Source organism: Poecile atricapillus, chromosome W, assembly GCF_030490865.1.
Source record: "Poecile atricapillus isolate bPoeAtr1 chromosome W, bPoeAtr1.hap1, whole genome shotgun sequence".
NCBI lineage: Eukaryota > Metazoa > Chordata > Aves > Passeriformes > Paridae > Poecile > Poecile atricapillus.
Window position 1 is genome coordinate 12,500,379 of NC_081288.1, and position 13,305 is coordinate 12,513,683.

General features: G+C 35.8%; 1 protein-coding gene across 1 annotated transcript in view; it reads right to left on the reverse strand.

Annotated features, from left to right (window-relative positions):
• LOC131591572 (coiled-coil domain-containing protein 146-like) overlaps window positions 1-13,305 on the reverse strand; it is a 67,169-nt gene that overhangs the window by 32,601 nt on the left and 21,263 nt on the right. The window contains exon 3 of the mRNA XM_058862396.1: window positions 3,835-3,917. Coding sequence (XP_058718379.1) covers window positions 3,835-3,917 — 83 coding nt within the window. The remainder of the gene's footprint in view (window positions 1-3,834; window positions 3,918-13,305) is intronic.

Consider the following 13,305-nt stretch of genomic DNA (forward strand, 5'->3'; position numbering starts at 1 on the left):
TGTCCGTGTGATCTATTCATCTTCAGTGGCAACAACTTGCCTTTTATTAATTAAAAATATAGTGCAATAGATTTATTTAAAAAAACAAAGGAACTTAGAATTTCCCATATTGATAAACTCTGGACATAAATTTTGGCTCAAATTTTACATTTATGGCTTAAACAGAAAAACAAAATTACATATCACACTAGAGAATAGAGTCAAGATGGTAAAATGATGATAAAAAATATAATGATGATACAAAACATAAAATTGACTATACTGCACAAACATAGTTGAAATAATATAGCAGAAATTGTTTTGATTCATGCAACATTTCTCCCTAGACAACTTCCTTTTTCTAAACTAGAAAATAAGAAAACCACAAGAAAATAAGACTTCAACACAAAACTGTGCCTTCATCATGAACAAATAATTTCATGTGTTTACATATACATATTAAGGGAAAAATAAACTGATTTATTGACACTGGATTCTATATGATATTTAAATATTCTTTAAATCTAAGAGAATTTATGCAATTGTGGGAGAAAATATAATTTGTTGTAGTAATACACAATTTTAAACACAATTCTGTTGTAACATATGCATTTTACATAGTTACCTAAACACGTAAGTGAATTCCTAAAAACAAAATTTTTAGTATTGATTTTTTCAAGATAATTAAAAAAAGAAAAATAGAAATAAGACTTGAGTGTTGAACCAAGATTCTTCTCCCTGCAGATGTCAACAGTATTTTTTCATGTTGAATGAAATTTAATTGAAGACAATGAAGAAATAACTGCATATCTACACAATGTACTCATATAGAATCACATGACTGCTAAAGTAAGATTGTGCAGTCTGATTTGGCAGCTTTTGAATTTGCGTAATAATTAGTAATTTAGCAGAGGCTTAAGAAAATAAGATTCCTAACCTGCTAATGAATCTTCATTATTATCTGAGTATCTTCCAGTTTGGGTAATCAGAATATTCATATTAGGTTCCTAAATTGAGATAACATAAATAAAATCTACAACTAAGCTACACAATTGAGTGACTGAAAGAGTTTCCAGGGGCCAAATACAAGTTCAGATAGTTCAACTTTAGATGCAGCCTTACTACAAAGTGCATGGGTGAGACAGCACCACAATGGCATGACAGCCTGTTCTCAGCAAACATAAATGCAAAAGCACTTAAGACTTTGAAGAAAAGTATCAAAGATGTTATCTGCCAGGTGACATCTTTCAGCTTTTAGAATGCCAAATTGTGCCAAATTGAGAGCAAGAAATAAATTTGCTACTAAACAGAGGACTGCACTATACATTTATAGCTCTGTGTACACTGGCAACAGCCTTGGAAACTGCCTGCAAGCAGAGTAATTGCATTCATTATATTAGATAAATTTGTATTGTATACCAAAGAGATCAGTTGCAACAGTTTGGCACACCTGTCACAGGGAACTGTGCTGCTTAAGATGTATAAGGCTTTCTCCTTGAGATTTTTATATGCTAATAAAGGAAAGAAGAAAACAGAGCTTGAAAACTTCATCCTGTGTCATTTGTCTTAACATGGCATTGCAACAACACCAGGACAGATGGAGATTAATTAGGAAAGGGATTGAATTCAACTGTAATATGTGAAAAAACAAGTTCTTGATCCACAGAACTATACTGCACATATTAGGGAGAAAATCTAACAATTAAAAATCAGTATTGATCCTGTGAAGGGTTCTTTGCAGGAAGAGAATATACACACACTGCACTTACCACGAGGACAGTCCTTACAGGTGATGGAGAAAACTAGACCCTTGCAGATGTCTGAATAAGGAGGAAGTGTGTTGTCCTTGTTTCTTTCTATTGACTGTTAAGGGACCCTTGGCACCTTGCTCAGATGAGCACGTCTACTGATGTTAACATATGGACAATTGAATCTCACTTTTGATGTCTGAATCCCACTTTTGATATCCTTAAAATATACTGGACATCGTGATTGATTTTTGGCAATTTATTTTCCTTGCTTTCTTTTAGCAGTAGGAGAAATTTATCCATGGGAATTAGTGCTTGCTCACACATTGGTGTTCTGCTGTGACACATAACTACACCTAATACAGAATGTGATATCATGCTCTCTGATCCACTTTTTTACAGAAGTATGGCCACTTCATACTCCTGTGAGAATGATGGAAAGACTGAGAGATGTAACCTACCATCTAACATTTTCATGCTTTTGGTGCATTCTGTTAAGGATAGTTTTAAGTGTGACAGAAAGAACAGCTGAGTCCTATATACACTCAGGCCCTATTCCACTTGCTATACACAAAAAGGGATTGCCTTTACATAAGTGAATGCCCTGTATGAAAAAAAAAATATAAATACATAAAACATGTAGGAATATGTTTATATTTTTCCAATGAAAGACTGTTTTCAAACTAACACTGGATAAAAATCAATGAATTAGCAGCTACTGGATTTCTGCTTCAGATCAGTGAACACCAGTGTGGTAGAAATCTTCTCAATCAATTAATTCAAACCCCACAAACTATGTTTAGATCTGAGCAGTCAGAAAAGTCTTCCTGTATTTTCTAGGAACCTGAACTGGTTTAGTAGTGCTGTTTTTAATTTTGCTTCTCAGAAAGATTTTCTATCTCAGTAATTTGAAATAAACTCAGATAATGTTTCAGAGTCAGAACGATATCCCAACTCCCCATTTTATTAAGACAAAACTAGAAGACTCAGCTATCCTCAAGAAAAACTATTTCAGTGTTTTGAGAACTCTTTTTCAAATTACTTTACATTACTTAGCACTTGTTGCTATTCAGACTGCCAGGAGGCACAACGAATTTCAGCATAATCCAAATAAGCAGGTATAACCTGAATTAGGTTTAGAATACTTAAATTAGGCTTTACCTTCAATGACAGAATTGCCATAAGGTTTTAAATTTGGACTGTCAGTGAAAATGGGATAAAATATTGCTAATATGGTGGATATTATGGTATGTATTACAAGAATGTAACAGGAATATCATGATGCTGATTTTACTGATAATTACAGGTATGCTGTAAGAAATATAAAATTATTATTTATAAATAGTAATGTAGTTTTGCAGTATTTTCAGTAGGACTGCTGTGTTCTGGGACTGGTACAGCTGTAGTATTTTGTCCCCCTTTGTCCACCTCTGTCTCTCTCCCACTCACACATGCCCTGCCCAAGCCTGGTGTCAGGCTATGAACAAGATCTCTGCTCTGTCCTCCAGCAAGTACTGGTGCAGGGCAGGCTCAAAACTACTATATCTAATTTTCAAAATACCTAAGTAATACCTACTATACCTAAATTTCCAAATTTCATTTTACTTTGAAGCTTAAGCTTCTAATCAAAATCTACTAGCAGTCCTGTCTAATCTGTCAGTACTCTCAGAAGGTGAAATTCACACTATTTTGGAGTGACAGTTTCATTTTCTTTCTTGAAAATGAGCCTTTAGCTTCTTCAGTTGCTCTCTATGATGTCAGCTCAGTAGGTCAGTCTTTTCATACATTACAATTCTAGCTACAGGATCTTCAAATACATATTTATTTTAAACTTGCAAATTGTCTATTGCAGTCTGTACATCCATTCCCAATATTATTATGTTTGTATTAGAAACAAAGATGTGTTTCAAAGAAGCATTTAAGTATCCCAAATTACCTTGAAAGTTCCTATGAAATAATACTGGTTTATAACCTTGTGTTCTGGCTCCCTGTTTATGAACTATAACTGTAAGTAAGTCTTAAATGTTAATTAGGCTTCAGCATGAGCAGAAAATATTTTTAAAACATAATGTTTTGACTACTGAAAGTCTAAAAAGGAATATTATACCTTATCACAGCCTCATGCAGCAGGGTGTACTGTTCCTTCAGCTCAGCTACTCTGGTGTCTGTAATTTTTCCAGCAGAAAATAGCTATGGAAGGCAAACAGACAATTATGAAATCTTCTAAGCACTAATACTTTCATTCTGTTGCAATTTTTTATAACTGTAATTGGCAGCCTTTCCATTTATACAGACTTTGGTAACATAACAAATTAAATACAAAACAAAATCAAATAAACAGATAAAAAAATGCTTGTTTACATAAAAATTCAAAGCATAAATATAAGAACATAAAGAATGTTTCTATCACAACTACAGTGCTACCAGCGCTGTACCATTTCTTCTCTGACTGTATTAATATTTAATGATAATTCTGTCTTGACTTTGAACTCAGGCTCTAAGTAGCCTCTTTTCCACATTGCTTAATTCAGTTTTGCTATAAACCCACTGGCCTGCACAGGAAAAACTGAGGCTGTGTCTCTGCAGGCAGTAGGGTTGTGGAAAAAAAAAAGGAGCTAGGAAGCTAGGCTAAAACTGGATTACCCTCAGGCAACAGAACAGATTACCTTACATGCCTGTGCAGATCTGCTGCAAACACCAAGTTCAAACAGGTCTTTGAAATACCTCCAGGGATAGTAACTCAAACTCTTCCTTGAGCAGTCTGAAGAAGTTTTTCCTAATATCTGATCTAATCCCCCTGGTGCAACTTGAGGCCATTTCCTTCTACTCTATCACTTGTTACCTGGGAGAAGACAATGACCTCATGGGTACATCTCCTTTCAGGCAGTTGTAGAGAACAGTAAATTCTACTCTGAGCCTCCTCTTCTCCAGGCTGAACATCCCCAGCTCCCTCAGCCACTCCTCATCAGACTGATGCTCCAGACCCTTCCCCAGCTCTGCTGCCCTGCTCTGGACTCGCTCCAGCCCCTCAAAGTCCTTCATGTAGTGAGGGGCTCAAAACTGAGCGTGGGATTTGAGGTGTGGCCTCACCAGTGCTGAGTGCAGGGGGACAATCCCTGCCCTGGTCCTGCTGGCCACTCTGTTCCTGTGTGATACTGCTTTAGAAAGCCTTTCTTCCCCTCCTTTGGTCACAAGTAGGGAGAACCAGGTTAAATCCAATTGAAAAATATAAGTTGATCCACCTCTATAAAAGTCCATGGCTAGCCTTGTGGGGCAGCAAGTCAAATCTGCAATATCTATGGGACCCTGCCAAGAAATGTGATTAGGCCTGAAATAAGATGTGAAATTACTACAGCACCAAGAAAATCCTGGCAGTTGTAATTCAACCTTCAGAATATTCAGAAGAAACCATCTAGAACTAATCCTATGGCCAAGAAGCAGAATACACGTCAATATGCCAAAGGAAGTATATATTTTCTTGATAACTGTTTAAGTATTTTTGAACATGTTTCAAAATATTTCATGGTAGCAAAGACAATCTTTGTTCCCTGAGACCCCAAGAATAGAAGGCCTTTCATTTGTTTGCATGAGATTAAAGATAAGCAGCTCTTAATATTTTTTTTGGCATTCTCTATGATCAAAGATACTGTTCACTTAAGTTCAAAGTTCCATCTAGGTCTTCTGTGAGAAAGAAAATATTTCTCTTTCTCAACCCATTTATTTCCTTAGCCTCATACATAGATACAGTTGTCCTATTTGTGTGGTGCCTTATTAATGCGCTTTCTCCACACTCTGATCTGTACCTGTGAGTTACATTTTTTTTTTACTGCTTAGGTTTTCCGTGCAGATCTACGCCAATGCTCCCGCAGAAATAAACTTGCTTGTTCTGGAGGCTGTGTCTGCTTCTTTATGTCCATAAACTTAGAGATTTCAAACCTAATTACTCAGTTCAGTTCAGGGCTAAGAGCTCTACTTCAGGAAGGTTGGTCCTATGCATCGTGAAGACTTGTAGCATTGAGGACTACACACAACAGACTGCATGGATGGCATACCAACATGTCAAAGGCAGTGAGACTTCCTGGAAAGTTTCATCACCAGATAGGTCCCCTTACCACAGAGTTATTGGGAGAGCCATCAAAGAGACTGCACTGGGCCACCCTGGTTCCCAGGATTTGTTATTAAAACCTGGTATACTGTTTTCTCCAATATTCTTGGGAGGGCAGAAGGGAAAGAAGAAACTGAGGGGAAGAAATAGTTTGTGGAAGAAGGGAGCAAACGTGTGATCCTACTCTAGAAAAATTGTATTAATTGTGATGATAAAACCAGACAAGAGATTATGCCCCTGATATAAAGATATGTAATTCTTTCAAGGTGGCTTGTCCCACATTAATGGTAAAACAACCAACAGTATTTATGCACTCATGGTTCATTTTATTGCTCAGAAGTTCTCAAATTGCTGGGCTAGGTGAAATGTAGGTGTCCTCAGTGTAATTACATTGCTACACTGAAAAGTAACACAGTGAGTGAGAAGAGGGAGAAGTGAAAAAAAAAGGTCTTGTAAATGGCAATTGAGGATGAGGTTTTTTTCAGTCCTGTGTTAACCATAATGCCCTTATAAGAACTGAGGTAATTTTATTATACTGGTGATCTCAGATTTGGAGTCTGGAATATAGTCAGATAAATATTCTTTACTTGTTGAGTCTTCCAGTCCCATTCCATGTCAGTTGTATTTAACTGTATATTGCTTTTCTCAGATTTTCTTTCTCATTTTATAATGAACTGGGACCCCAGTTCAAACAACTCAACTTTGATAGATCATCTGGACAAATCAGAATAAATTTTCATTATCTAAATGTAGAATTACTGGAAAGTTGGATAAAGATTTGTCTTTTAACGAATGGTTGCCTGGCAACTTTCTACTTTCTGTTTCCCCATACTCCCATAAAAGCAATTACACTTAAAATACAGAATTATGTGTCTTATTGCTGGATTTACTTGAATCTTTTCCTTTTAATGTAAAATTTCTGTTATGTTTATTTTACCATATTAAGTTACCCTTAAGTTACCCTATTAAGTTACCCTTAAATCACCCTTGTAATTTTCTAACTTTGTTGCAATTTTTTATATTGCTTTCTGATTTGGAGTCTGGCTTTTCTACCAGAAAAACAAAACATAACAAAACAAAACCAAATCCAAACCCAAGTTCCAAAGCAAATTTGTTTCCTTCAATCAGTGAAAAATCCCATGAAGTAAAATGCTGGGTAATTCTGTCCAATTACAAAAAATGTGGAAGAAAATGCTGCAGAGAATCTGAAAGGGAAGGACATATCCTTCGTATTTTTCTAGCAGGAAAAGGTAGATTTACTGTCTCTGAGCAGGCATCATTTAAATATATGAGACCATGAGAAAAACATAACATACTTATGCTCAAATAACACTTCTGTACACCTGAAAAACTTTTCTCTCTACGAGTTCATATCCACTTGCTACCAACAGTTCCCCACCAGACCTGTCTTTAAAATCTTCTAATGAAAATTCCAAGAAAAAGTGAGCACTATGTGAGATTGTATACTATCTCAGGGACCTCTTTCCTATCCTGGCAGCATGATTTCAGGCACATGAGCCCCTGCATCTAAGACCACAGTAGTCTCTCCAAGGTTGGAAGGTGGATAGTGATGTTTGTAAGAAAGATAATGTGTCAGAATAGGAATAGAAATTAAAGCCACAGAAGGGAGAGGATCCACCTGATAAATGAGGTACTCATCCATGTGAGCAAAACTAGTGACATCTGGCCCTAACTTTATTAACACCTCTTCACTCTGCATTAAGTGGAGTGGGCATTCTCCATTTTATCATATTATATTCAATTCTTTCTGACAGTCAGCACAAAACAATGCAGCAAGGAACTCATCTGAAATTCCAGAACAAGTTTTCTCTAACTCAAATATGATATAAATAAGAACTCTAGGCACATTTCCCACTTAAAATTTCAAGGCTCTTAAAGTTCTTATGAGACTCTCAAGAAATGAATAAAATTCAGCCAAATCTTAAACATAAATAGATGATGGAATCTGAATATTGGTCTAACTCTTCACAGTTTTTTGATAAAAAAGCACACAAAATAAGCACAGAAGATAAATAAAGTCACCACCAAGAAATTACCATTTAACATCAATTACTTACAATCATTATTAAAGTGAAGCACTTGAGGGTTCTTAGAAAGACTCAATTTCAGCAGTGCCTAGGATCTCTGCATTTTGGAGAAATGATGTAGCTAACACGTGTTTCTAATTATGTTTTCAGTTACTGCAAAACAACTAAAATGTATTCTAAGCTCAAATGGAACAATAACCCTTTCCCTTTCTTCAGACTAAGTTGTAGGTTTTGTAACTGTAACAACACATTGTGACTACAGTTACTGTTATTTTAATACATAGATTGTCCAATTTTATATTCATTTGCTATTTGAAACATCTGAAATGTCTCATCAAACAACTGTTTTCCCTCCTACTAGTAAACTAGAGAAAAATATCAAGGGATTAATATATTTTATACTTTGTATACACTCAGGATTTCATTATTAGCCCCTTGGCATGCGGCTCTTCTGGGCAGTCTGTTTTGTCAGGTTTGGAATTTTTCTTTCGTGCTGTTTATTTCAAGAGCTTTTCTTACCTCTTTCATATAATATTTAAAAGGTTAAGCATTCAGCAAAGATAAAGGGTAAGTTCCCCTCCTTGAACTGAGAGAGAGAGAGAGCTCTGCCTCCTCTGTCAAAATCCTCATGAAGCCACGGAGTTTGGACATGGCACACAGTTCAGGTGTGACTTATTCGGGGGAGAAGGCAACGCCACCTTCTCAGGGCTTATTTCAACATCGTAGCAGGGCAACAGGTACAAGCACACTGAACCCATGCTATGACTCTTGCATTTCTGTCCATATTCCTGGATACAGCCTCCACAGAATCACAGGGCTAGGGGTATCTGCAAGTGTTTGGCTTGCCTGTGCCTGGTATCTGCAAATTATCTAGGCCAAATCTTGGCCCACTGCTCAGAGCAAGTTCAAAAGTATAACTTCTCACTAATTCTGATCATGTCCTGACTACTTCAAGATGAAGCACCCAAAAATGAAGGAAAACCAATTAAAAGGTTGTGTTTGCAACCTCTCTGGCAATCTTAAAAAAGCCAAACACAACAGAAGAAAATATAATCTTTATACTCTTTATTCAGTCATCGTGCATTTTTCAGTATGTTTCAAATATTCATACACATATTGAAGACTAACAAAAATTATCTATAATTTTCTACTCAATATTTCAGGTTTCAACACATACTTCAAACTATTTTAAAACAAGAAGATAAAAGTCACTAATTTAAGTCTGTAAACACTCAGTTTGCAATAAATTGTAGCTATTGGTATGCAATTCTGCATTCCTTTTTGGAGATTGGGAAACATTGAAAGTACACACAGAAATAGCTATACTGCAGTTATTTAGAGAATGATATGCCTTGCTTAAGTTATTATTCTAGAGAAAGGTTACAGTGGTAGAAAGTAAAGAAAAATGCACTGAGGGTTTTAAACATATACTGTAATTGGAGTGTAAAAATAAGGTGTCATCCCTCTCACCTGGAACTACATACATTTATTACAGGAAGCAGACTTTAGAATAAGTATGGAAAGTCCATAGAAAAAGCCTATTTATTAGCATTTCAAGTAGAATAGTATTTGTCACTGAGTTTCCTAAACATTTAATGTAGGTGATAAACAACAACACTTGAAGCCATGAGGTTATTGGTTGCACAAATTCAGTCAGGTGGGAGTAAAGGCATACACACAAATCATAAATACACTTACAGTAGATACACTGTACTGCCTTACACTGAACTTCTACAATTTTAATTCTTTAATTACAGATGGATGAACCAGGCATCCTTTAATGAAAAATAAACTGCTGAAAAGTCTCCTAAAACAAACAAATAATGACTAGGAAAAAATATCCTAAATTCTTTCCCAAGGCATAGTTTATAACAGTAGTTTTGTCCCCTCATGGGCAAAAGCAATCCCTACATGGAAAATATAAACATCAGCCATGATCAATATGGTACAGTGGGTGAGGATATACTGCTGGCCAACTGAGTCTTGCATGGCTCAGAAAAGAGGGCATAGGAGACCAATAAGACAGGGATTTCAGGAAAGGACATAGCTTTCCTGCAGTCAGCAAATTTCATTTGGCTAGGAAGCTTGAAATTCGGATAGTAAGTAACCAGCATAGTCTTACACTTGCTGCTTTCATTGGAGCAGGTTTGCAGGAAACAGAAAGGGATTTTTCTTAAAATACATAGGAGGGAGAGGCTTTTGTACTTGGTATATCATCACTCTGAAAGTGCATTTGGGTTTATTCTCTTTGTATACTGAACTAACTACAGCATCTTCTGTGGCTACAGATAAAGGAAATAGCAGTAAACTGTAGATTTTGAGCAGGCAGATCAGACGTCATGGGAGAAATAGAATTAATAAGAACATAGTTTTGTGGATATCCTTCTTTAAAAATATTATGCTCTCCTTAACAGAAGAAGTGATTTTCACTGACCACATGAATTTTATAACATGTATTATATTTACAGTTGTGATCTAAATATCATATCCTCTGCTTACATGCTCTATGTCAGTGGTGCCTTTCTGCCTGTTGCCAGAATTTATGAATAAAGCAATGAACAATTAAAGCAGGTAGGAAAGTCATGCAGCCACTAGCTCTATGTAATCTGTATCTGAGTAAGAATATTTATACTATCAAATGGAATAGGACTGCCTTTCCTTTTGTGTTCTGATATGTTCTCACAAACACATGAGGAAGTTGAATAGTAGTCCTACAATCCAGTGGACAACATAAGGCCTGCTTGCATGAAGAATGACTACTGAGTTAAAAAAGAAAACTAGTTAATCAGAAAGAATTCTAAGTCAGAATTTGTTTCTAGTATGGACTTTTGGTATATATTCCACATTGTGGAAAAACATTATTCCACAATAATTATTATTCCACATTTTCCACATTGCAGAAAATTAATCTAATTACTTGTCATTCTCTTTCTCAGTCAAAATGTTTCACAGAATTGCTGGAGTCTACAAAAAACATCAGAAATATTACTGCAGCAGTTGAATCTTAATACATTCCATCTCTGCCACCAAAATGGTTTATATGAATGAGCCCCAAAGTACTTCAGGTTTGTACATAGCAATCATTTGAACCACTTAGACAAACCTGGATATTTTGCAGCAATTCTTCTGCAGGAGATATTGGCTCCCAGAACAAAGCTAGAAATCAAACAGATGCCAAGCTGTTGTGTTTTAAATTGCCATAGTCACAAGTCAAATGAACACCTGCCTACAGTCATACATTTGTTGTTTTCTATTTGACCTACATCCCGTTATCTGCCAGAAAAAGAAAAAACCTTACTCTAAAAATTCATGGGAAATGGTTCATGCTCATTTTGATAAACTTTGGATAAACAATCTCAGACAAGTCTGATAAAACAAAATATATCACTTCTTTAACCTTGTAATCACTGGGTGGTTCTGTGAACAGAATTAAAATCTTCAGTAGAATTTCAGAGTATCTTGAGCTGTCAGTTATTTTCTTTATCTTTAGGAAGATGTCTGTATGATAGAGAAATCTCTTCAGTCCACAGGAAAAAATATTCCTAAAAAGTAGACTAAGAGATTAAAAGCAACAAGAAAATGAGTTTTAAGTATAAAGCGAAGATCTTAGCAGAAAAGTCTCAGTTACAGTAATGAGCTGTTATTCAGTTAGGTCCTTTCACAGTTGAAAAAGATTGGCTTTTGGGGTTTGTGATTGTTTAACTAATTTAAAGTTTTAAGTATTATGCAGAATACTCTAGATCTAGAGAAACCCCATCTGGAAAGAAACTTTGTTTATAAACAAACAGCAGGTGTTAGTTTAATTCTGGTCCAATATTTCTGCCATTAGTTAAACTGCATCAGCATCTCACAGCTTAAGACTATTCAGTGTCCTTCCTCTTTGATGAAAAACTCAGATTTGAAAGTTTGCTTCATTTATTCCAAGAAGGATAAGAGACATGAAACATGAAAAAGGCTGTGTCATACTATTTTGGGCTCCTGAACAAAGCAAAGAGATGTGACAAATTGTTGGGAATTTCCTGACAGAACAGGAAGAAAGACCAGAACTCAATTACAAGGGTGTTCCAGGATGGAGAAGCACACAGACTGGTGGAGAAATGGATCTTCTGGACTCCAAGCAGACTGGTGACAGCTTAGCAGCAGAACATGATTAACAATGAAATCAGGAGGAAAACAGAGCAACTCAAGATTACTAAAGTCTCATCCAAAGGAGAAAGTAAATATCCCAAAAGGAAGATATATATAGGACTAAGGGATGGATGTCTCAGGACAGAGGTATTTGAAAAGCTTGGATTCCTCACCCTTCTGTCTGAACTTTCTTTTTACATTCAGTATGAGCAAAAATTTCTGCCCTTCTAGATGTTACAAAATTCTACAGATAATTTAGGCTTTCAATGTAGCACAGCAATCACAAATTACAACAATATATGTTATGCAAATATTATTTCAAGGCAAATAATAAAACGTGGTCTGTGAAGGATAAATATTACTCATTTTACAGATACAGAACATTTTTTGCAGTTCAAAGTCACAAAACAGATAGCAGAGTTAATTGTAAATTGAACAAACAAGAGTGTGGGGCTTCCCAAATAACAAGGATTTAAGAATTCTATTTTATTGCTAAAGCCCATCCAAAGATGCCGGTATAGCTTTCCTCCATTTGACAGCAGCAGTCATACACAAGAACAAGTCTTAAGAAGTACCTGATTTTAGACTTATACAATGAAAAATTAGCATTTTGCTAATCAAACCAAAAATGAAAAAAAAAATTACTTGCTAATTAAAAGAATACATTTAATCTTTTACAAAAATTTCAGTTTTGATGCATTTTTAACAAAACCAAAGTGATGTCAGTATCTTACACCTGAATGGCAGGAGGTGCCTTTCACCTCACTGCTGGGGAAACTATCATGATCTGACAGGGGGAGATACAGTTTTGCCACATAACTAAAAGCATCATGGCAGGTTCTGGGATGTTTATTTAGAATACAAGAAAGGTACATTCAAAACACATCTCCCAGGAAAATGCTTAAACTTTTGTGCTATGCAGGAATCTGAAGGAATTGTTGCAGGGGTTAGACAAGTAGGTTTTTTTACCAAGCCTCCCTTCTGTACTACCAATAGAAGAATGCAGTGTGTATAAAAGCTAGTAACATTACAGAGGTCATGAACTTGTGGATTATATGTGTGACTAATGTCTGCTTAATGTTTAATCTGTGTTATGAGTAATTTCAAATAGGGTTTAGGGAAAGAAATGGTTCAGATTGGACTAATTAAACAAGAACTGCTGTAAATACCCTTTACTCCTGCAAGTTGACTCTTGACTGAGCTGTGAATGCATAAAGACATATCCATGTCGCCTTGTTTTTAGGCATAATGAAAATTACATAGATCATTAAAACTGCACAGGCATCACATGAGTGGC